This window comes from Centruroides sculpturatus, unplaced genomic scaffold, assembly GCF_000671375.1.
Source record: "Centruroides sculpturatus isolate CEXI.00-Female unplaced genomic scaffold, Cexi_2.0 scaffold1470, whole genome shotgun sequence".
In the NCBI taxonomy this organism is placed as follows: domain Eukaryota; kingdom Metazoa; phylum Arthropoda; class Arachnida; order Scorpiones; family Buthidae; genus Centruroides; species Centruroides sculpturatus.
This window is the reverse complement of record NW_019385623.1, coordinates 87,603-114,215: the sequence shown is the minus strand read 5'-3', so window position 1 is coordinate 114,215 and position 26,613 is coordinate 87,603. Positions and strand designations below refer to the sequence as shown.

Sequence of the window (26,613 nt, the reverse complement as noted above, 5' to 3'; positions counted from 1 at the left end):
CTCTGGTGAATGTTCACACGTACAAAATATGTCGATGAAAGACCGAATATTTGGTTATATTATTATACATTTAAACAATTGACGGTGTATGTTGACAAGCACAGATAAGCTTTGGTAGAGGTTGAAACGACACCCGAGAAGCCAATGTCGACAGAAAGGTGACAGTCTGTTACCAAATCCTTTGTTCTATCACGATTGAAATCATGTGGTGTCTATTTGTTATACTCTGGAACACTGCTGTTTGTCAGTCTTATGCAAGGTTTGCTGGTGTGTGCAACATTTTCTTAAATTTTATTTTTTTATCTGATACACTAATTTATATTGAATGGATACTGCAATGAACCAAGAACTTTTCTTTTGAAAAGTTACATTTATTATTGCAAGTAAATGAGAAGACAATTGTTTTTATTTTTCTCAAGAAAATTACTCTAAAATACTTTCTGAAGTAATTTCTTCTAAAACTAAGTGCAGTGCATCTTTGGATTACAGACGATTAAAATGTTTTGATGTTTTCAAAAGTAATGAAGAAAAGAAATTAATTGTACCATTAAAACCAGGAGAAACAAATATACAGTATTACGTCACCAATGATAAATTGTTCAGTATACTATCTGAAACTCACAGCAGTACAGGCCATGGAGGAAGAACACATATGCTTAAAGAATTGCAACTTAAATTCAAAAATATTACATATGAAGCTGTAATGTATTTAAATTTATGTAAACAATGTCAAATTAAACATAGTGCATCTAAAAAAGATATTGTTGTGAAACCAATGGTCAGTTCAGAGTTAAACTCAAGATATCAAGTTGATCTGATAGACCTGTAGTCACACAAGGATGGTGAATATAAGTTCATAATGGTGTATCAAGATCATTTAACGAAATTTGTCCAGCTACTACTTTTGAAAACTAAGACAGCTGAAGAAGTAGCATATCACCTTCTTCAAATATTTTTAACATTTGGTGCCCCAGCTATATTGCATTCAGATAATGGTAGGGAATTCTGTAATCAAGTCATATCCGAACTATGCGCTATGTGGAAAGATGTTAAGATAGTTCATGGAAAGCCTCGTCATAGTCAAACACAAGGCTCAGTTGAAAGGGCCAATCAGGATATACAGAATATGTTAACTGCATGGATGAACGATAACGATACAAATAAATGGTCAGATGGTTTGCTCTTTGTACAATTTGCCAAGAACACTACATATCACAAAGGAATATGCCAAAGTCCTTATGAAGCCATGTTTGGCATTAAACCAAAAAGAGGCATAGCATTGTCATCTTTGCCTGGCAAACAAATCGCAAATATTGAAACTGAAGAACAGCTCGAAGAAATTGTTAATACTTTTGAAGGAAATTTGAGCAGTGGCCATAATGAATACCATATTCCAAAGGAAAATATTGAAGAGGAGCTGCAACCCACCATGTCTTCATGTCAAGCCCTGACTGAACAACACAAATTTATTTCTATAAAAAGAGCGGCCGCGAAAGAGAATTTTCTACTGCAAGCAATGAAAATGTTACAAACCTCAAAAAGAAAATTTCCTCCTGATCAAATTGGTGATACCATACGAATACAAGTCCCTGATGTCGACTATGGCCATACAGATGCCAAAAACGTGTTGGTGATTGTTGTTGGAATAGAAAACTCCGACTTTTATAAATTAGCAATCAAAAAAGGTACCCTCAAGCAGTTTTATACCTGCAATCAGTTCATAATTTGTAAAGAAAAGTTACTTTCCATAGATGAGATTTCTTCTCAAGAAATATCGCTGAGAGAAGCAGCTGCAGATAATTCGAAAAGTGGAGGGCAAGGCTATATACGCTGACATTGCAAAAAGAAAAGTTCCACAAATAAATGCAGTTGTAAAAGCAAGGGACTCTTGTGAAATTCAGTGTCATAACAGTTTAAGTTGTTGCAATAAATAAGACTGTATAACATTAATCACATAATATATGTGTAAATTTACTATTGCATATTATTTTTCTTTTCTGATTTAAAATGTACTGTTTGTTTTAGGTTCAACAGTTTATTTACATGTGCTGTTACTTAAGCTTTCTCTTATTTCGACATATTAAAAAGTTGCATTTTTGTCTTAACGTAATAAATGCTGAATGTCGACATTTGCCAGTGTAAGTGAGATATAATGATATTTAGCAAATATTTCTGTACATACAAGAAACAACTGTGTGAATGCTGACATTCACTGCAGAATCTCTACATTTGCCAGAGTTTGTCACTAAATTTGCATTAAATACAAACAGAATGATATTGAATAAGAAGATTCCATTATGAAAAATATCCTGTATATATGAAATTCTATATCCATCCTATATACAATGAATTAAAGTTAAATAATGAACTATTTCAAAGAAATAAATATACAAGAGAAATTAAGGATGGAAAAAAGAAAAATGAAAAATACACAACATTAGTACAGCTATCTACTTGTACTGGCATAAAAGAATAATCAATGAATCTGAGAGTAAAATGCAGGAAATTGGCTCATCACCAGATTATAAAAAAGTAATCTCCTCTTTCTATTTAATATAACTGTAGATCATACACAATATTGTCATAGACAAGCTAAAGTCTTCAGTGAAATGGAACATTGTACAGGTTGTTTTTTTAAAACAGATGGTACTCAGAGACATCTGTAGAGCAATCTAACAGCTGGACTGTTGCCAAATTTGGGAGAATGACTAAGGATGACATGGGAAAGAGATTCCACAAAGAAAAAAGTAGTATCTAAATTTGCCAGTAGGGGTGGATTTGGTGCTGTTGTAATAAAACACATAAGAATTTGCATAAAACCCAGTTGCAATTAACAAACACACGAATGAATAATCAGACAAAAGGTTTCAGTGCAATAATGAAAGTTTAATTAATCAGCAAATAACCTTCTCCCTCCTTCAATGTGACCACCGTCCTGCTGGACAACACATTGCATCCTGAACACCGTGTTCTCTACAGCCGAACGTAACATGTCCACTGGAATGTTCATCACAGTTCGAGAAATGTTGTCCTTCAAGGTCATCAAGTTGGGGACACCACCAAGATAGACCTTGGACTTTAAATAACCCCACAGAAAAAAGTCACATGGGGTTAGATCCAAGGGTTAGAACCTTCACCGAGTGCAATCGCAACATCACTAACTGTCTGTGCAGACACCGGTTTTTGCCCTCTACCAGGCCGAACTGCTAAGGATCCTGTCTCTTCAAATTTCTTTATCAAGTCTTTNGTGGATAGCCATGAGGTGGTAATTTAGGCATTGTTAAATCACTAGAAAATAATTAACAATATAAATTGATTAAAACTTTATATTCCAAAAAAGTATACTTTATTTAAAAGCTAAACTTTTTTAAATATATTTTATCACAATCGAGATTGTTCTTTTCTTGTTTTCTCCTATTTGAAAAGTGTTTATATTATTTTAAAATAAATTTACCCTAATAAAATTTCTTTATAAAAATAAAATAAAAAAAATATATTCAATTATAAATAAAAATATTCATACTACTGGTATCATCATCATTAATACTTTTAAAGATTGCTATAAATTAAAGTTAGCTTTACAAACAGACCCAGTAAAAATATCCTATTTTATCTATGGATTTGAATTTAGAATGACAAATATACAGGTAGCCCTCGGTTTATGCGCAGTTCCATTCCTACAAAAGCCAGCGCAAATTGAATCGGCGTAAAATGAACCCATATTTACAGTATAGGGTTAGGTTCTACATAAGTGAAAAATAAGCAAATAATTTTGTTCATTAATTAATACAATATAATACAAAATACATTTTAAAAATTAAATTTATATATTTTATCATAAAATAAAATGAAATGGTTTTATTAAAAAATTTTAGTTTTGGATCTCGTACATTTTTCAGAAAAAAGGATCCATTTTTAATTGTTTACATTTTTGTATTCTTTCATTGAGAATTTTGAAATATGGTCAAATATGATGCTCCTTTTTACATTTGCACTTTGCTCCCAATCATTGTCTAACTCACAAAATTCATCTGTCAAACATTCCATAGTTGAAAGGATACATTAACTCAACATAGAGCTACAGACAAGCGGAGACAATGATTGGTTGACCATTGGTTGCCATAGCACATATATAAGATCAGTTTGAGCGAGAAAATTGAAGGTGGCTAAGGAGAGATAGATATCGTCTGACTGACAAGAAGTAGATATCGTCTAGCCACCGAGAAGTAAATTTGTCTCACTAATGATAGTTTGTGATCGCCAGAAGTTCTACTGCGTCGTAAGATGTTTTCCTGAACAAACTGATATGAGATACATTCATTGGCAGCTATGGATTCGGATGCCATTTATTGGACTATTAAGTTTAATAACTTGACTCATGAGTACCTAAACGTTTAGTATTTGAATATTAATTTAATGCAAATGTATACATACCCAATAATATTAAACATAAAAAATAAATATATTCAATAAAAATCTTTGTTTTAACAAATGTACAATGTCACGGCTCGGTAAATACATCAACACCGAAATGAAAATCAGTCTGGCATAGGGAAAATCGGAGAATTACACCGCGAAATGGCAAATTGCATAGCGGCGTTATTGTGAATCAGCGTAAATTGAGCCGGCATAAACCGAGGGCTACCTGTACAGAAAAATCCAAGTTTAAGGTAATCCTTAATCTTCTCCCTCTCCCTGTGGAGGGAAATTTCAGAAAATCCCTTTCTAGTGTACATTTTAATGTACTCTAACTGTGTACCAAATTTCAGCTTTCAACTTCCATTTAGGCTCTACACTTAATATTATTATTACTATTATTATCCACCCATCTCAATTATATTATAAGATTAGGATCAAATTTATGAAAAATCTCATTTTCACTATTTTATTTATAGGATATCGGTTAGAAAAAAATGATTAAAATCATTATTGAATAAATATTTAGTATTTTAAAAGATTTTTTATTTAAGTAACTTAAAAAATAAAAAATTAAATAACCTATAAAATAAAAAAAAATCAGTATAATCATCACATATAGGTAACTGCTTATTTATTTATTAAAATAAAATCAGAAAATTTTTCATAATAATGGAGAATTAACTTACTTGATGATAACCTTACTTGAATTAAATGATTAATTTTAAATTCTAAAATCTAAAAAAATTTGTTTGGAACATTATATTTCAATATTTAGAATTTTTCAACTTTAAAACAAATTCGTTTATTTTGGATTTATTGTTTTTGGGTTATCTGAAAGAGGGAAATGATTAAAATATTTATTAATTGTCAAAATGTATACTATATGTACCACTATTTATTTTTCTTCTTTATTATTTACACTTTATACTGACTAAAACAAACTCTTTTCTTTCCTCATGGGATGGAATTTACAAAAAAATCCCTTCTTAGTGTGCATTCTCATGATGTACCCTACCAAAACACAGTCAATAACGCAAAAAACTGCATCTAAAATAGTACAGTAGAAGCTGAGTTATTCAGGATAAGCCTCAATTCTCTTCCTCTCCCCACAAAAAGGAATTTCGAAAAATTCCTTTTTAGTCTACCCTAACTGTCAATTTCAACTTTCAACTCCTAACCGTTTGGGCTCTGCACTTATTATTATCATCATTATCAAACCATCTCAATTATATTATAAGTTGGGAATGTTTGTTTGTTTGCTATGCACTCCTAGGCCATCAGACCAATTGCCATGAAACTTGACAGTTATGTTAACATACTTCTAACTTATATGTCATTATACATACCAAATCTAAATATTGATTTAATTTCTATATATTGATAAATGTCTACATAAATCCAACTTGCTGACTTATATGTAGCGCCATCTATTGGCAAATTTAAAAAATAAATAAATAAATATAATTCAGACAAAAATGAATATAATTTATAAAACAAAAATTATATTCACTTGATAACTGTAATAATAATATAGCACAAAATAGATGCACTATATTGTTACTGCAACAGGTAGCACACAGCAGTCATGTGTGTCCAGTCAAAAAAGTTACACTGTAAAAATTATATAAGTGTTTGGATTTCCAACATCTAGCAATTCTGATTTTTCATTTCTGAACAGTTTCTGAATTTATTCCGTTAATTTTTCTATAAAACTCACTATTTACAAGGACATACTTCCCATATAGTTCATAGGCATTCTAATAATGTTCTTTAAATGGGTTTTACCACATACACTTTTGAAATTTATGATTAATAACACCAGGTGTAACAATTACTGCAACATTTACTTTTATAAACCTGGCATTACCAGGTGTAACAAGCTACTTATTCATAAAACTTTAAATGCACAGTGTCGAATGTTGTATCCAAAACACAACAACAAGTTTTCGGATTATCCAAAATTTTATTTATCTGAAAGACCCTTTGGTGCAATCAAGTTCAAATAATTGAGTTTCCACTGTGATTCTAATATATAATTGTAAACAAGAATAAAAGTCAAGCATTATACTATAGAAAAATTCAATAATAAAGTGTAAGTAATGAGGATAGAGCAAAAGAAGCAAAATATAATAAAGCAAGTAAAATCATCATAAATTAATTGCTCAAGATTTAAAAAATATAAATTTATGAATGTTATGAATGTTACTTACTCTTTTAAAGTATTAAATAAATTTTTCAGCCAGCATAAATATCTTTCTGGACTATTAAAAAAATAAATACAAATATTTATTAACTATCACATATAATTAAATTTTAAAACATTATATTTTAATTCATGTAAATGATAAGTTTATTTCACAATATTATGTAAGTTATAATAAATTTTAAGCAATAAAAAGTTAAACAATTGCAAACAAAACGTTTTTAACGAGTAATTGAACTTAAACATAACTTCTGAATGTTTTCAGCCTTCACCAAGGCTTGCTTCAGGTAATGAACTAAACTGACCGTTAGAATGATGGTATTCGACTTTAAACTTTGTATATATCAAATTCATGCAGCCGATTGACTTCTTTTGAATTTCTCAAACAGGTATTTCCATGCAGTCTCGCTGTCTTTAAATTTAATACAGTTGCCTTTCAAGTTGGCTTTATAAATTTCCAAGGCCTCCAGGTGATGAATTAGGCAGGCTTTTCAAATAGATCACATTTGTCACCTGTAGGCCTTGAAAATTTATAAAGCCAACTTGAAAGGCAACTGTATTAACTTTAAAGACGACAAGACTGTGGCACATTCATGGAAATACCTGTTCGAGAAATTCGAACGGAGTCAATCAGCCACGTGAATTTGATATATACAAATTTTTAAAATTAAGACAGGACAATTTAATTTGTAATAAAGAAAGTTATTTCTTTAGTAGACAATACATACAAGATGTGTCTTTTATACAATTTGTCCTTTCTCACGCAGATGAGAGATAAGACAATTCCACAGTAGAGTCAACCTTTTATTTGACGCTTCTCATCCATCTCTAAATGCAAAACAGTCCAATATTTCCCCCTAGCGGACGAGAAGCCTCAAATAAAAGGTCAATTCCTCTGTGGAATTGTCTTATCCCTCATCTGCATAAGAAAGGACAAATTGTATAAAAAACACATCTTGTATGTATTGTCTACTAAAGAAATAACTTTCTTTATTACAAATGATATATACAAAGTTTAAAGTCGAACATCATTGTTCTAACAATCCAATTTGGAAGTCAGTTTAGTTCATTACCTGAAGCAGGCCTTGGTGAAGGCCAAAAACATTTGGAAGTTACGTTTAAGTTCAATTACTGGTTAAAAAGGTTTTGTTTGTGATTGTTTATTTCTCACTCCAGTATTTCTAAGAAGACTGTTACAATAAAAAGTTGCAATAATTTCTAAAATAATAAAAATTGTAAGTCTTAAAATTTAATAAACTAAAATTCAGTTAAAGTAGAGAGAAAAATAATTCTATAGATTTAAAAGTTTGGTTAACACAATGCACATTTTTGGCCTTTTTTTGTTTAATATTGACTTTTAAAAGTCAATTTAAACCAAAAAAGTCAATATTATCACCAAAAAAATACACACCAAACAATATTAAAAAAAAAAAAACCCAACATATTTTTAATTTGTCTATTTACTTTTAGTTTTGTAATCTGAAAATGATTTAAGAAATTGAAGATGCTTGCTCTATTAAATAATTCCATTGAATTTAAGAATTTGGTTCTGAAAAGTTTTTTCAATTTTTAATTGGCATTTATTACTTTTGAGAGAGATCATATCTAACAAAAATATAATTTTAATGATTCCAATCAAATAACTACTCACCACACCGAAATTACTTAAAAAAACTAAGTAGATGGAACCAGTTATGGTGTGATAATGAAACATTGAAAAAATATTAGAAAAAACGAACATTTTCGAACCCCTTCTGGGCTCTGCATCAGGTTCTTAACCGTTCCTAGACAGATATTCGATTAACATTCCCAGATGTTATTTGATTCAATTCTAATCAAATTTTGAATCCTGAACATTGACATATCAGCAGAGGTAAAATTTAATGATTTAATGATTCCATTTAATGATTTAAAATATTCTTGTTAATAAGGAAAATAAATTAAAAAATATTTTGTTTCAATCATTTGATCATTCTCAGCTTATAAGAAATCAGTTAACATATTAAAATGATGCAAAACAAACTTGAAATTATGAATAAGTTAGTGTTAACTGAACTGTAAGCTGAGAATAAAATGAAAAGTCCAAAAAAATACATAGAGAGGAAAAAAACCCTGCTTTACTGAAGCTTAAAAAAAGAACAATCCTTGTATAAAACTGCTTCCATAAAGTTTATTGATTCATTAAAATTTATTAATTCATAATCTTGAAAAAACTTTTAATAAACTAATATCTTTAGAAGTTAAAGTATTGCTTTGACTTCATTAATTTGTTAATTTCATTTTTTAACAAAACTGTTGTTACAAAATTAATTTTTTTTAAACACCTCCATTTTTCAAATTGCCATGTGATTTTACAGTTTGTATTCTTTTTCTCACTTTTACAATTCAGTGTATCTAAAGATCCCTATCTTTAGATACACTGAATTGTAAAAATGAGAGAGTCTGATCCAAAAGTGCTTAAATTACAATTATTGTTTAAGCTCCAGTAAAGCAATATTCTCTCTCTAAACCGATAATATTTAATTAAAAATACTTTTTATTAAAACTGTTGCTATATAAACTAACAGTTATTTGGTTTATTTAACTACCGTATATTTTAGCAGATAAGATGACCTTCATATAAGACGAGGTATAAATTTTCATCAAAATTTTATAGTTTTAGCATATATCTGTCCTATAAGATGACCCCAAACTATCAACAGCCTATGAATTTAGTTTAGATCAGTGATCATCATCTGGATAATAATACTGTATAGTGTATATGGAATTATGTCCTGTTCGTAATTTTTCGAATAAACAAATTTTATTTTCTTGCATCTAGTGGCACTGCCTTGCAATTGTTGCAAACATTGGCAGTGATTTGGCATTTGGGTAATGATCTTGACTATTCACAAAAACGTTGTATAGGCTATTCTATTTTGTGGACATACCCTACTCTCTACTAGTAAATAATTATGGTTTGTCCGTTTTTTCTTATAATGGTTTTAATTTATATAAATTTCAATCTAATTTTTTTTGTATCTGTCCTATAAGAGGACCCCAAATTTTGGGGCCTTTTTTTATGATTCAACTATCATCTTATCTGCAAAAATATATAATATTCATCAACATGGTACAAAGTCTTGTGAACTTTTATATCACATTTTCAGCATGTGTGCATATGTTTATATAACAAATTGACTTATAAGCTACAATTTTGCAAATAAAGTGATCTCAAGATTTACTTAAGAATTCTGGTTTGGGCATATGAAGTCACCCACTCCCAAACATACAGTAAACAAGAACTAAAATATGAACATGGTGTAGCATTTCTATTGATCATACATCAGAGATTTTTCATCTTTTAAAAGTAAACTTAAATAGATTGCAATTTACAGTGTTTGGTTTTAATCAAACCAAAAAAAATCAACTATTTTTTTCCTGGCTATCATAATGCAAATATTGACACCAGTTATGCCAAAATCTAGTTATATAATCCTTCTCATAGCTGTCTCACGCACTAACCCTTCCAACCACACTTACAGTAAAATGGAACTGGTTGAGAGTTATGACCATTCCTGTGAAAAGTGAGCTTTCTCATATTTTGACAATTTTTGCTAAATATGGCAATGCACAAATTGAAAGACTGGATGCAAGAATAGGTTTGACTATTAGGTTTCATTGGACAAAAATCTACAGCCTAGAGAAATATGTAGCAAAATGTCTTCACCACTTCACTAAAATGGTAAAGACACTTTTCTGAAAGAATCAGTAACTTATGCATGTGGAAGTGATAACCTATCATAGTAATGACTATCCAGAACATTGCAAGGATGAATGAACTGATAAGGGAAACCCATCAAATTTTGGTAAGCAGTGTTGCCAAAACATTGAACATTTTGTTTGATTTAGCATGTGCCATCATGCAGAAGAGTGCCACATCAACTGACATCTGATTATCAATCTATGTAATTATTAATAAGCTTAACACATTTATTGCATCATCAAGGAGGAGGAAATGATTGCCTTGATTTCCTTAAAAATTTAGAGGCAAGAATGATATAAATCAAAAAATTAATACTGGTATTTTATCTGCCTACTAATATAAATCAAAACAATATGAATGGTTTTTCCAAATATAAGTAATCAAATATTTCATAAATAAAATTTATAAATTTTATACTTACTGAAATTTTTCTGTCAAACGCTGCAATTTTTCCAAAGTTAATTCTTCAGTTAATAGAACATTTGATGTTGCAACATCAGTTCTAACTAAACAATTTAATATTTATTGTTATATAAAAACTTTACAAATCACAATTACATTTTAATATAAATTATTCACAAGAATCTATATTATACCTCTTAATCCAGCACTTTTGGGATGAGTGAGAAGAGTTAACCATTCATTCATTAAATCATGTTCTGTTACAATTTCACAACCAAACTGTGCTTGATATTCCAATTTGGAAAATAGAAACCTCTAAAAAAATAAATATTTTAAAATAACTTACTAAATACTACTAATACTATATACTAATATCTTTGATACTACATAAATAGATAATAAAAATCCAAACAAAAATATGAAATTTTGCCATCAATTATATTGTTTTGAAAGGAAATCAGAATCCTGACAAGATGTTCTACTTGCTAAATTTCATAAAAAGTGCGCAAAAAGCAAATGATACAATTCTGAAATATTTAACACCTCAGCTACTAGTTTTCAATACTTCGAATTTCTAAGTTTTAAATAATCAGAATTAGTTAAATAACTTATCTATAATAGCTGATAAGCCCATAATTATGACATAAAATTAAATAGACCTAATTATATTTAAATTTAAAAAATTGTTGAATCGGCATACTATAATACTAAGTCAAATCACCTAGAATTGCCACATAAATCTTTCAAGTAGTTCTCTCAAGCAGCATATATGATAATAAATCATTTCAAAATTATTTATTTTAGTCAAATCTACAGTAGTTATAACATCAAATTATTCAAAGTAACTTGATTTCAAAAATCCATATTACTTTGATAATACACTGCTCAAAACAATTACAATTTGCAATATCATCTTAGCATTTCAATAGAATTTATGGTTTGTTTTATAAAAAGTAATGACAAGAAAAATAAAATGTATTAGATCTTACTGTAAATACTTTAATAAAGTTTATGGTAAAGACATGACAAATTAACTAATAAATAAATTGACATCTTGCACCTAGTAAAATAATAGTGTTTTTAATATGCAAAAAATAAAATTCAACAGATAATCAGATTTTCAGTATAAATAGCATTTAAATGTAGATTCTGAAATACAAGTATTAAAATCAAATTGATAGTTCTGATATTCCAATAAAATAATTTTAACATCACAATATCCTTTAACTGTTTTGAGCAGTACATATATTGTATTTTCTCAGTTCTACAATGTATCTTAATTTTGAAAAAAAATTATTTAGTTAGTTATCAATTTTATGTTTGAACATAATAAAACTGATTAACAAGTAAGAAAAACAATATAAATGTTACACAATAAGTAATATTTACCAGCTCTACTTCAGCACTTTTCTACATAATATACTTCTTAATGCTATATCTTAAATATTAAAAATAAGTTATAATAAAACTTTCAGAACCAGTAAATCTCATTTGAACTGATGTAATTGTTGAACATTATAGCCCTTATTATATGAACATATGATACAAACCCTTGGTGATGACTGTTGATTGTTATTTTAGACAGCAAGTCTGAGATATTTATATTTTGGACATTCAAAAATAGATTAAAAAAATGTGCATCTTAGATTCAAGGAAATGTGATTTATAAGGTATATATAACCAAACATTTTGTTCATTTATTTCTATCAATAATCAATGAATGTTTTGAGTCTTATTACCAGTCACCCACAGTGCTGACTGGGGACAACTTAATGCCCACAACCTTCCATGGCTTTTGGCCAACTTACACTTTAATCCTGGCATGGTATATACACAATCACAAATGTTGAAACTTTTTATAAGACTATTTATGCAGATTATGAATGCTAACTTGATAAAATATTAAAAATAATATGAATAAATTAAATAGAATGTTTAAGATAAGAAGAACAAACATTTAAATGAAAAAATGTAAAATGAGAAAACAATTGACTACATCTCTGGAACTACATCTAAGTGGACAATTCTTAACATACATCTCACATTAGGCTCTTATAAGATTTTTTTTTATAGAAATTAAAACATTAAACAAAATATAATTTATTTAAAAGCATTACAATTTTTGGCTATTATAAAATTAATCTTTAATTACTTACAGGTTTATGATTAACAGCATCTTTACAATCCAGTTTACTTCTTAAAAGAAGCTTAAATTCATCCAATTGCCATAAATTATATGTTACATTTTCATTTTGTAAAGAATCAGCTGAGATAAACTTATTTGGATCTTCTATATAAGCATCTGATTCTAAAAATTATATAAATTAAACAGAGTCAGTTATCTTCAATATTATAAATACACAGTGATAATATTATCATCAAAACTTGCATATTGGCAGTTTGTATTAGGAGCAGTCAAATGAAAACGAGACAAACTATATAACAAGTGTGGCCCGGAAGTTGGTAATGCAGGTAGGTGTGTATATAGAAGTGTCCTCTATTGGGAATCAGGAAGGAACAGTGTGAATGTTCACCGCTGTGCCATTTGTCTGTTAGACATGCTCAAAGTGAGGTCGGCAAGTCATGTGTGCATCCAACATCACTAATGAGGTCCGCTGCTTGTTGACTTTCTGGAATACGGTGCCACAATTAACGCACAACGGTACATAGAAACTTTGCAAAAATTGAAGCATGCCATCAAATCCAAACACCCAGGAATGTTGACAGACAGCATCATTCTGTTACAGGATAATGCCCACCCACATGTTACCAAGGTTGTTTTGACTATGCTGCAGAAGTTTCCAGTGATGCTGTCTGTCAACATTCCTGGGTTTAACAGAAGTTTCACTGGAAACTTCTGCAGCGTAGTCCACACACATCCTCCATACAGTCCCGATTTCTCCCCATGCAATTTCGATATTTTTGGAGCCTTGAAGAAAGACATTTGTGGCCGTCAATTTGCTTCGAACAAAAAGGTGCACATCTGGGTACAATCATGGTTCTGTAGGCAACCGCAAACATTTTTCTATGAAGGCATTGACCGTCTTGTCTCACAGTGGGATAAATGTATTAATAGTTATGGCAATTACTTTTGAAATAATAAACAGTTTACTTACTTTTTTCCCATCTGTCTAGTTTTCATTTAACTGCACCTAATAATTATAAAAATTATGAAGCTTCTCAGGCTTATTTAGTAGTAGTAATAAATCATTAGATCACAATTTCAGAGTTTCCACCAAGTACAACTTAATACAGGTTATAATAGATCCAAGTAACAGTTAAAGATAATCATATTTTCTAAGATGTCTGAGAAAAGTATTTCAATTGGCCATTGTATTCTTATTATATCTACATTTTTGTATTTCCTTGATTCATATATTGATTAATTATTTCATGATTTGAGTAGATTGGAAAACTTTTTTGAAACATATGGCCCTCCTACAAGCTTACACAATATAACATTTTGCATATTATTTTACTATAACATTTGTTTGTTTATTATTTATTTTTTGTAGCTCCTTAATAAATAGTAATTATTTGTAATTGCAAAAAACTAACAAATTATTTAGGTCAATATGAAATAAGCACACATGAAAATACTCTAAATGTTTTGAACATGAATTCAGAATGCTTTTTCAGAATTCTTTTCTTATATTTTATTTTCATATTGCAGTTATAATTATAGCTCTCTACAGAATTACTTTAAAAATTTTCATTAATTAAAAATAATTAAAGAACATAATACAGGTAACCCCCGTATAACACGGCACTTCTATAGCACGGATTCACTCTGACACAGTTCGAGAAATGAGTAAAACCCTCATACAACATGAAATGTAATAAATTTTTACATACTTAAGTACTAATAGTTCACGAAAATTATTATTTTCGTGAACTATTAGTACTTCAGTGTGTAAATTTTCTTTTCTCGTCTCCATACACATGGTCCTTCGCGAAAATTGTTTCAATTTTGCCAGATCTCGACGCTTCTGCTTCTGGTGTTGCCAGATGTTTTTCCCTTATTCCATAAGTGCTTAGCACCATATAAGGAAATTTATAAAGATCTTTTAACTAGAAGCAAGCAATCTAAAATTACATACACTTTTTGCAAAAGGTAAAGCATGAATCTGAAAATAATGCAGAAAAATGCTCAGAGGATAACGATAACTTGCCAAAAATAAAACGCTCTCGGTTAATAGTGCTTTTAGTGATGACAAAGAAAACATTGTTTAATTTATATTAATATGTATCACTTAAGAAAATTTTAATAAAGATATTTAACTTAATTATAAAAATATAGTAGCATGTTTTTTAATTTTTGGAACCTAACCCTCCTTTTTGTACTAGTTCTTTGATTCACATAACACGGATTCGCATAACACAGCAATTTTTTGGAACGTAACTACCATGTTATACGGGGGTTACCTGTACAGTAACATAATAATTTTAATTTTAAAAATTTTGAATAAAAAATAAATGAAATCAAATAAAATCTATTTTCTTTTATGAAGAAAAAGTAACTTAAAATTTTCATTAACTATTATTACTATTTTTAAAATAAAACATCTTTATTCTTCCTTTATTTATTATTTTAAAAAAGTAGGCAGAATTAACACATAATAAGCCAAACAATTGCCAATTGTTTGGCTTATTATGTGTTAGTAACTATTACTAGCATTGAATTGAGCTACTTTACCACTATTTTTATTAATTAAATTCTAAGTAATTTGATACTAGAAGAAGATATTATATGCCATTTCTTATTAAATTTAATAATTATAATAATTAAATTAATATTTACTAAATAATTTGGAATATTCTGAAATAAAAAAATCAGTCTGGAGCAGGACTTGAACAAACAGCTCCTGCTTACGGTGTGGATATTGCCAGTTAAGCTACCAGGACCTCCGTCCAACCCTTCACTTCCAAATGTTTATTGATGAACTAACACATGACCTGATTAAATGACTTTATTTAGTTTTTACAATGATGATATGCATTTTGAATGTCTATAGCACTCCTCTTCAGTCATCAATCTCTTAAAATAATTACATATCTTTTGACCACATTTCTCATGAAGAGAAGTTTAATATCCAAATAAGCATCTTAATAAAGTTAACTTGTAAGGAATGAGCCCAAATGTTGTTTTATTTTATGGAGTTGTTATATTTTGTTTCAGTTCATTTCTTATTTTGGAGAGTTTGCTTTCTTAAAGCAGCAAAAAACTGGCACCTCCATTCAAAACTAACTTCCACTTAAAAACTGATACTTGCCCCATGCTTCTTGTTGCTTATGTATGATCTTAAACTTCTGTCTATGAAAAATGTTGTTGGAAGAGATATATGTAACTACATTAATGAACTGATGACTGAAGATGAATGTTGCACACAATCAAAATGATTATCATCATTGCAAAACTAAATAAAATCATTGCATCAGATAGATGATCTGTTAGTTCTTTCTTCTTTTTTTAGAACAAATAAAGAAAGGTTTATTAACAGCAAGACTGTCCACAATTGGAAATTGTGGAAAGCTTTGCTGTTAATTGTGGAAATAGAAATAATTATAGATCTATAAATTTCCACTGTCTGTCTGTCTTTCCATAATCTCAAAAACAATGTTAGATGAAAGTTGAGACCAGATATGAAAAGCTTAGGGACAGGATGTCCCAATTAACTACAGGGTGAGTCAAAATTATGTGAACAATCTTAATCTTTAATTAAACATTATTAATGTAACATCTTAATTTTGTTTCGTTTTCTATTCTGATTGGTCGCGATGGACCACTGTTATGGCCTCCCCAATCTCTGATATTCTGGCACTAAATTGTACTGTTGAACATTGGTTTGAGTGCATTAATTGTGCTGGTGGTCATGTTGAGACTCTGTATAACACAAACTTTGAGTAAATGCTTTCTCTCAAATAGTGTTCACATAATTTTGACTCACCCTGTATATACGAACTTCCAGTCTAGAATGAAAGTCATGTGATTTCAATTCAAAAATTTATCAGAAAAAGTATGATGTACAGGGGCAAGACACTGCTAATTTGTGGTAGAGAGCATATACAGTCGAGCCCCCTATAACACTATTGATTATTCCGTTTTATATGAATTCCATGTTGTACAAGTCACTTAGATAAATATGAGAGCCATTCATAGGCATGCACTCGTATTTGTAAAATCTAAGTGACTCGTACAACATGGAATTCATATAAAACGGAAAAATCAACAGTGTTATGGGGGGTCGACTGTATTTTAAATTAAATAAATTAAAAATATGATTAAAAATTGCATCCTGGCATTGTAATGATATCACAATAAATAATTGCTCATTCTTTCTAAATTTGCTTAAAAATTTTGCTAATCTTCTTTCAACATAAAATTCAATTTTGAGTAATATATGGTCTATTCAATTACAGCTAAAAATTTAATTTTTTAACAAGATTCTGATAAATTTCAAATTATATCAATTGGGAAAATATATGGAAGAATAATTTGTTGTATGCATTATTTTAATAAGAATATCATTAGTTATAATATCATAGATTTATTCCAACATACCTGTATTTATTTCACATTTTTCTTGAGATTTATTTAATGAAAGTTTTGTTTTTGTACCTAACATTTCTTCTTGCAAACAAAGTATTTCATCTAATGTAGATACTACAATATATATAAAATATTACTATTTATGTAAAAATTTTAAGATGTAACATAACTTTCATCACTTACTTTTTGTATCTGTATTTCCATTTTCTGAAATATTTAAAATTACTATATATTATTTATATTTATTTCAACTATATATACAATGTATGCCTTTTTTTATGTCAAACATTGTTAATAAATGAAATTTATTTAATATAATTTTATTGACTTACTTTTAGTTTCTTGATTTATACTGTCTGGAAATGATATACATTCAGCAGTTTTATTGTTTACTACTTCATTACAATCACCATCTTGAGTTTTATTATGTTCATTTTGTAAACAAACTGCTTTATTAGTTTTATTTTCATCACCACCATCATCATCTTGTGGTGAAGATATGGTTGTATGCAATATATCATTAGTAACATCAACATCAGTAGTTGTATAATTTTCATCTATAACAAGGTTATCATCTTCAGAATCTTCAGAAAGATTATTAATATTAATCCGACACTCATTTTCTGTGGGGGACTGCTCCAATCCTTTTTCAGCAGTATGATCAACTTCCAAAATATGAATATTTTCTTTCAAACTTTTACTATCATCCAAATTACTTTCCAGAATAATTCCATCTTCAGTAATTTCTAATTCATTTATTTGGCTTGAAGTGTTTCTTTAATAAATTTAAACAAAACATTAGATAATATTTTTTAACTATTAGATATAAAATTCAATTTTCATTTTTTACTATTGTAAATAATATGAACACACTATAAAACAAAAATCATTTAAAAAAGATGCAGCTACACAGACTTCATTATTATGTTTTATATTATTGTTTTTATAAATCTATAAAAACAGAATATAAAAATTGTATACTATAATTTTAAGTAAATTACTAAATTTAATAAAACCATAAATTACTATTAAATATTTTGGCAAAAATTAAAATAGCATTGGTTTTTGTGCATGGTATTATCATTATCCTGATGTGGTTTGCAGATATTTAATTAAAATATACAGTAGATCCCCCTATAAGACGGATTCCTATAATTATGACTCCTATAAGACGGCAAAAAAATTGTGGCGGTATCCGTAAACAACGGTAAAAAACTCCTATAATTACATAAAACGTCATCGGGCAGCCAAACTACTTTCCGCCGTCCAGCGCCACACTACGAACAGTTTAGGCAGTTAAATTGAGTTTAGTATCATCTGTACATATAATTATATATAAATTAGGTACTGTACATATAATTATATATTAACTTAATTTATTGTAACTTTATTATAATTATATATATACTTTCCGCCGTCTAGCGCCAGACTACAGACAGTTTAGGCAAGCTATCATCTCCACAGTATGTAAATTAGGTACCATAAGTCTAATACAGCACTGTAATTTTATACATTTCTTGTGAAAGAAACATTTCTTATTCAATGGTGATTAAAATTATTTATATTAATGATGTCTCCAAAGTTCAACGAAGTTTTCACAGAAAAATAACATCAGAAATCGTGGCCACGGTTTGCTGCGCTGTTCCGCAACGAAAACAAGCTTGAGCAACAGCGATGTCGAATGGTGCACACTCGGTAAGTAATCCTACAATTTTTTGTTTATAGTGCAGTTTATATGGATTATTTCCAAAAAAAAATATACATATTTTGGAAATGTTGAGTTGAATTAGTCTAGAATCAATTAATTTTATGGAAGAAAACCTTTCAAACAGCCGTAGTCCGTAAACTTCACACATGTTGGGCTGTGATTGGCTGTGATTCCTACAAAATCGATTCATAAAGAACGGAACGTATCTACCGTCTTATAGGGGGATCGACTGTATTGCAATGAGAGAGAAAAGGAGGAAAGAAAAAAACTAGAAGAAAATTAAAAATTATACTTTTAAATGTAATTATATTAATACGTTAAAATTTTGATTTACTTTATTTTCAGCAAAACAACTTAGAACTTAAAACCAATTTATACATAACATAATAATTTTATCAGCTTGAACAAATATAACTTTTCTTATTATTAAAGTTCAATAGTTTTAACTTTTAAATTAAAATAAAAATAACCTGAAGTTATTGTAGAAATATAAACTAATTAAAGGTTATATTCTCAATCTTTAAATAATAAGAAAGATAAATAATTTATTGACAAAACTATGTCTTGTTTATAAAATCGTACTGCCTGCTAGGTAACCAGCTTGGAGGTATGAAGGAGTAAATGTAAGTAGTTGAGAACGTGCAATAAGTTTGAAATTAAGAAATTTTGTTCTCCTTGGAATATTCTGCACATTCTTTTCTTTAAATTGTTCATTTTGCCTGAGGATGACGATTATATATTAGTCAAAAGTACTTGTGATAGAGAAACTTTATTAACACTGAACTCAGTGAACTTTATCTAGAGATTAAAAAAATAATTTCAGACGATATGATAGCCAGGATTATTTTTTCAAAAACAGGAAATTTTTGTTAGGCATTGACAAAAATTCAACTGGGGTGACATGCAATGTTGAGAAAGTTAAAAATTGGATAGGTTAATTTCACCAAAAATGCATCATGGACAAACCTCGTGCCAGTGAAGTTTGAAAGATCATGCTCAAAACCAGCAATACCAAAGAAGATTGGAGAATGAGAACAGGACCGCCTTGAGCGTCAAAGTGAGTCTCCGAGACATAGTCTTGTCCCAAATATGGCCTTGCCATTTTACTTGTTTTGTTTAAATTCTAAGATTTTTTAATTGTTTTGTTCTAAATTTATTTGAGAACATTAAAAATATTATAGTAAAAATAGATTACTATAACTTCTGTCATATAAGACACACTTCTTCCAAAAAGTCTACCATTAAAAAAAATCATCCTTTATCCAACCTAAGGTGATATAAGGTTGGATAAGTTTCAGCATTATAGTTATTGTACAAAATTTTAAATGACTAGTCAGACCAACCAGAGTGAGATACATATGATCTATTGAATAAATTATTATATAAAGAAAAGTGTAAATAATGCTTATATACAAAGTCATCAGTCTGAAGTGAATCACTTGATGTATTCATCTTATTTGGTTTATGGTACTAAATAATATAGTTTTAATGTAATTTTTCCTCAACTTGTCACTACAGACAAATGTTTAGTTAATAATTTAAGCCAAAATTACTTTAAAATTTGTTATAATAAGCATAACAATGACAATGTGAAGTGGCTATTGTTGAGATGATTAATGAGTTTATTTTAGTACATATAGTTATATATGTAATATGTTATATATATATATATATATATATATACAAAAATGGACATGTATATCCCTATATTTCACTTTTTCACAAAAACTACACATCGCACGTGAATGGTGTTTGTATGTGGTAGTAGCCCCAAGTATCCATTCGTGCATAGGGAAGGTTGCGTCTCGATAGCTATAAGGGTGCGGGAGATATGAGGCTGAAAGTAGTTGAAAGTGGCTTTCTGTTTCGAATGTTTTGTTCGAATTTGTTCGAATTTAATTCGAACATAAAATTCGAATATTGGTTCGATTATAGAACGATTGTAAACGTTCCAGAAACGTTGAAAATAGTTCGTTTGACTAAACGTAAAAATTCTCTAATTAGTCTGGAAACGGGGGACCTAATTCTTGCATTCTGTGAAAACAAGTAAGATTGGCTATAATGTAATTATCTTAATCTTCACTATCGTTACTTTTTAAAAACCCAGCGAAACGAGTCCTTGCAGCTAGATTCTAGATTACTTAGAAAAACAGTCTTTTATATATATAAAAAACTATATTACATACAAATGTACGAACAAACAAAAACCCAGCAAAGCGGGTCCTTGCAGCTAGTATAACTATATAATAATATGTGTTTTATGTACATGTATTACTATATATATATATAGTTATATGTATAATCAAGTGCTTTATTATACATATGACTATGTTTAACTTATTGCTTTTATTAATTTTTCTAATCAAGATTTGAACTTACATGTGCATGTTTGTGTGCACATATTTTCTTTTCTTTGTTATCAGAAAGAGTCCTATGTAGATATTAACTCGTCCCCAAAATTACACAATAACTAATTTATTGCAACTCATTACAACTTACAACAAAAAATCCAGCAACAAGTTGCTTAACTTATCCAGTAACATTTAAAATTTCATGTGGTGCCATCTGTTATGACATGTCATTAAAAAAATTTTTTAATTTTTATTATAAAATGGCAAAAAGCTTAATTTTGAGATTAGGGATGAACTTTATAAAAAGTTGTAAATGCTAATAATGAGTAAAATTGTCATTAAGTCTGAACCTACTAAAGATATGACATACATTCTTCCCTCTATCTCCCCACTCCCTGGACCTTTAGCCACCAAAATTTAATAGCATTAATCCCAAACCTCCCTGCAAAATTTCAAAAATTTTTGACAAATTGCACAGGAGTTGCCAAGTTTCAAAGAGAGTGAACAAAATTGTTCCCTCTCACACACACACAAAAAAAGCCCCAAATTTTTTTTTTTTGCATTTCTCAATGTTTCAAGGTCTTGAGTCCAAAATGTAAAAATTTGGGAGGAGTCATTTTTTGACCAATCACCATACTTTCCTCTGTTATATATAACAGAGCCAGGAAACTAAAAATCTATACATCTAATCTTATAGAAGTTATAATAAATATTCCAATATTTTGAATGAAAACTTGGGTGTTTGATTTTATGCATTAGAATTTCATATCCCAGTTCTTCAAAAATATATTTTTTTTCTAAATCATAGATGCATTTCATATTATAGTATACCTTATTACATAAGAAATATAATAATTATAATAAACAAGTTTAAATATAAATACAAGTCATTTATTATAATTATAAAAAATTTATTTTAAAACTATATTTATTCCAAATAAAAATTAATCTGAAATTTATTTACTTGTAGATTTACAAATTTATGTAGATGGCATTTTATATCAATGTTAATAATTGTTAAACTTGATAGAAATGTGTGTGTGTGATTTTTAGGTAATAAAACCCATGAAAGACTCATATTTAGAAATCAATAATAAAGTTCAATTTCAAGTTTACTTAGAATTTTTAGTGTAAGTCTATATCTCTAGAATCTGAGGATAATTTATATACATTATATTGTGTCAAAAACTTTGTTACATTGTATTTGTTGGCTGTGCAATGTAAGATGCTCAAAACAGGTTCTATCAATAAAAACATATTCTTATAATTATTTTATAAAATTAATAACTTTACAATGAGACTTTGCCTGATAACAAATTTAATATCTTTAGAACATATTGTTATCATCCATTATATCTATCTATATAACCCATTGAACACTTGTCTGTCCATGTAATGGTATGCCAAACATGGGCACTAGAAGTGCCCTAGCAATGATTTTAAATTAACAATAAATTATTTTTATTTGTAATAGGAATTTATTATTGATATGAATTTATTATTTATACCACGGAATGGTATAAATAATTATTATATGCCTTGGTTAACCTTGCGTCGCACATTTACAACATCCCGTGACTTAGTGAATGTTGCGCATTGACTCACGGGAAATTTGTTGAAAAAATGGCAGATACATTTAAAATCAAGGTTTACAAGCAAAGGTAAATAAACAAATTAAACTATTTTAAAGTATTTATAGAATGTTTAATAGGTAGAAATCTAGATCCATATGATGCGATTGGGACTTTAACAGAGCTGTAGAGCATATTGATAGGAATAAAAAAGTCAAAGGAATCGTACCTCATGGGAATTTGTAAAGAATGCCCACTAGGGGGCGTCCCGGGCTACTAGTACAATAGATTCCACTTACTGTAATCACAGATATACCATCAACCATTTAATGTTATCAAAATTAGTATATTTGAAAAATAAGTTAACACAGTAATAATTGTTATTATAATAAAAATAATAACAACTGTAATTAATAAATCTTTAAGTTACACAAATATATATTTTTTAATTATTTTATGTGTTCTTTTCATGTCAGAGTCAATAAAAGTAGAATTTTCACTTATTGTAATTATGTTACTTAATGTTAGCATTAATATTATCATCATCAATATTAGCAAGTCCCAAAGTAATTACAATAAATGGATTTTACTTTATTTCAAGATTTGATGTAATAAATTTTCATATTTTTCTTAAAATTTAAAATTATCTAAGATTTACAATAAAATAACAAGAATTTCTATTTCATCTATTTTTTAATAATATAAGTGGCTTGTTATAAATTTTTGAAAAAAGTTTTTAAACTGAAGCTATTCCTATTACAAATAAATTATTCTTATTTGTATATTATGTTTACAAACCTTTGATCAGAAGTCACTTGTTGTATAAAATGCTCATCTAATTTTCTTTTCTTACTCTCTGGACCTGTGTTATCATCATCACTTTTAACTTGCTTCAAATTAATACCATTATCTGACTCAATCTCTCTAGCAATATCATTGTTTTCAGAACTGGGAGATTTTGGACTATCCATATCTCCATTATTCATTTCTGAAGTTTGCTCTTTTTCCTTTTCATGTTGTCTTTTCAAATCAATATCTTTACATATATCAGAGATTGGAGAATTTGGAAACTTTCCAGTTTCAATATCATCATTATTTATTTCTGATTTTTGATTCGTTTCTACTTCAAAATTTCTTTTTAAATTATCTTCTGTTCTCAAATCTTTATCATCATCATCATGTTTATGCATTGTTTTTTCACCACATTTTTTATTCTCTTGCACATTTAATGATGATTTTTTACATTCATTTAAAGTATTTTGACCAAATGTTTCATGTTGAAGACAATCAGATTGAAAAAGTTCATCTTGTAAAACTGTTATTTCTCTTTCTTGATTGTCATTTTGTATATTTTTTTGGCTACACTTTTCCTTTTTAACAGGATTGAAATGTGTATAATGCAATTTCATTGCATATTTATAATAAAGTTTCCTTTTTCTTACTGTACACCATATTCCTGATGGTACTGGTTTGTCTATATATATTTGTTTTTTTGGTACTGTGGAGAAAAAATTGAATATTAGAAGCTTTTTAATAAAATTATTGTAACTAAAATATTTCCAATATTACTTTCTTTCATTTACAAATATGAATTTTATAAAATTTTATATATAATAATCTTTACAACTTTTATCAGAAAATATTAAAAATTATTATTATTTTTTGGATAATAAAGTTTAAAAATATGTCTTATAAAAATATTAGATATTTTAAATTATTTTTATATTGATGTAAGAACAATTAAATATCAATACACTTATATAATACTATGATTAATTATTAAAAGAAAAACTGTTTTAGGTAAGCAATCAATCAATTTTGTATTTGTAAATTTGAAATTGTAAAATAATAATTTTCTTGATTACAGTTTTGTTGATAAAAAAAAACTAAAATATTTTTGTTTTTTTATCAAAAAGATTTATTTTGTTGATAAAGTTAAAATAACTTTTAATCATGCTTATGGGTATAGCTCTCACCAGAAGTTATTCAGATGAATAAGATCACCAGAAGTATTAAGTAGATAAATCCATTTTGAACACACAAAGACAAAATATATGTTAAATATATAAATTATAGCATATCATGAAGTAACTAGATTAATCACTTTTTGTTATTTTAACGAAATAATGTTTTTATAATAAAATTTAGGAAATGCAATTAACAGATAAAAAATATATTTACAGTAGAACCTCCATTATCCGGATTTTCGATTATCCGGATTGTTCAAAATAAAAAAAAATTTTACGAATTTGCTGATTTGCACTTGGCGAATTACGACACTGTTTATGTACGTGATGGAATGCATAACTTTTTTTGTTTCAACAACGTCTCACCCAGCACAGTGGTCGTAAACTCTTAAATATATTTTACGTAGTAATAAAAATATAACTTGACATACGTATTTATAAATAATTTATATTCAAATTACATCATTTCTATGACCAAGGGCGGCGTAAGGCATGGACGACGTGGGCCACCGCCTATGCCTCGCGGTCCGAAGGGCCTCGCGCCTCGAAGGTTTATGCATTACTTAAAAGCCGCGAACGCGACGAAAAAATTTTACTCGTCATAAAACGATAAATAGTTTGTCAAATTTTTATTCATAAAAATGCAGTTTCAACTGCTTTTTATTTTATAAAATCCGTCTTCTTGCGCCACCAGAGGGCCTTTTAAACAATAGGTAGTCTGTTAGCGTTGGTCAGTAGTAGTCCAAATTCAATACGAACATTTGTTTCTTGAAAATTTGATTACGATTTAAATACAGTACAGTATTTACTTTTAATATTACCTATATGTCATCGAAAAGAAAACGCGTTATATTATCATTAAAAGACAAATTAAAGTATTTGTTTCCATTATCCGGATTTTTCCTTATCTGGACTACCTTCATCCCCAATTAGTCCGGATAATCGAGGTTCTACTGTATTTATAAAACTAATTCATTTGTACCTTAACCTTCACTACTTAAATAATCTTACCCATTTCTGCAATAGACACAGATATCAAAGAGCCTTAATTGAATTCCAGTGAGATTTAATTTAAAATAAAACTTTTGAACTAATGTTTTTCAATCTGCAAATGGAGATCTTTAGGTCTTGGATATTTGTTAAAGGAATGCTAGAATCTCATTCAAGCATTCCATTGTCAAATATTTTAAATCAAAACTGAAATTATATAAGCCTTAGTGATAATTGTAAATAGTAAAAAGTAATATTAACATTGCAGCAATAGTGCATAAAATAAATGGAAAAGCAGCAAATGATGGAAAATGTTCGTTAAAATAATAATTGTTATTACATAATTATAAAATAACTGAAGCTTAGTTCAGCAATTCATAACATACTGAGTTTAAACTGTATTCAAATGCTCTTTTTATGTGACCATCTTGAAATCAGTATCAGAAATAACTGGGTGCATACAAAAGTCTATATATATAAAAATGAATGTGTGTGTGTGTGTGTCCTTCATGCATTACCACACCGTTTATCCGATTGCCGTGAAACTTTGGGAAGTTATTTAATATACTCTGGCGAAGGTTTGTGGCATAGTACAATTGCCATAAAACTTTGGAAAGTTTTTTTAATTTTTTAATACACTCCCGCGAAGTACATTTATCCTACGATAGATGGCGCGCGTTTACACGAGCATTCGCGCACAGTGTGTT

General features: G+C 28.6%; 2 protein-coding genes across 2 annotated transcripts in view; one reads left to right on the top strand and one right to left on the bottom strand.

Annotated features, from left to right (window-relative positions):
• Positions 1-203: 203 nt before the first annotated feature.
• On the top strand, positions 204-2,758 carry LOC111640689 (KRAB-A domain-containing protein 2-like). Its single transcript, XM_023386722.1, has 2 exons — positions 204-1,737; positions 2,644-2,758. Exons 1-2 carry the CDS (start codon positions 860-862, stop codon positions 2,756-2,758), a joined length of 993 nt encoding a protein of 330 aa, XP_023242490.1. The 5' UTR covers positions 204-859.
• Positions 2,759-5,271: 2,513 nt separating this feature from the next.
• LOC111640690 (uncharacterized protein PFB0765w-like) overlaps positions 5,272-26,613 on the bottom strand; it is a 49,725-nt gene continuing 28,383 nt past the window's right edge. The window contains exons 8-15 of the mRNA XM_023386724.1: positions 23,748-24,447; positions 17,652-18,094; positions 17,503-17,526; positions 17,332-17,433; positions 12,926-13,077; positions 10,964-11,084; positions 10,789-10,873; positions 5,272-6,680 (exon numbers count right to left, since the gene is read on the bottom strand). Coding sequence (XP_023242492.1) covers positions 6,626-6,680; positions 10,789-10,873; positions 10,964-11,084; positions 12,926-13,077; positions 17,332-17,433; positions 17,503-17,526; positions 17,652-18,094; positions 23,748-24,447 — 1,682 coding nt within the window. The 3' untranslated portion in view covers positions 5,272-6,625. The remainder of the gene's footprint in view (positions 6,681-10,788; positions 10,874-10,963; positions 11,085-12,925; positions 13,078-17,331; positions 17,434-17,502; positions 17,527-17,651; positions 18,095-23,747; positions 24,448-26,613) is intronic.

Bases quoted from the DNA above. Each gene is read 5' to 3' on its own strand.
- LOC111640689 (XM_023386722.1), top strand. From the start codon at position 860: ATGGTGTATCAAGATCATTTAACGAAATTTGTCCAGCTACTACTTTTG. The intron at 1,738-2,643 runs GTTACTTTCCAT...TTTTTAAAACAG, and splicing joins TTCATAATTTGTAAAGAAAA to ATGGTACTCAGAGACATCTG.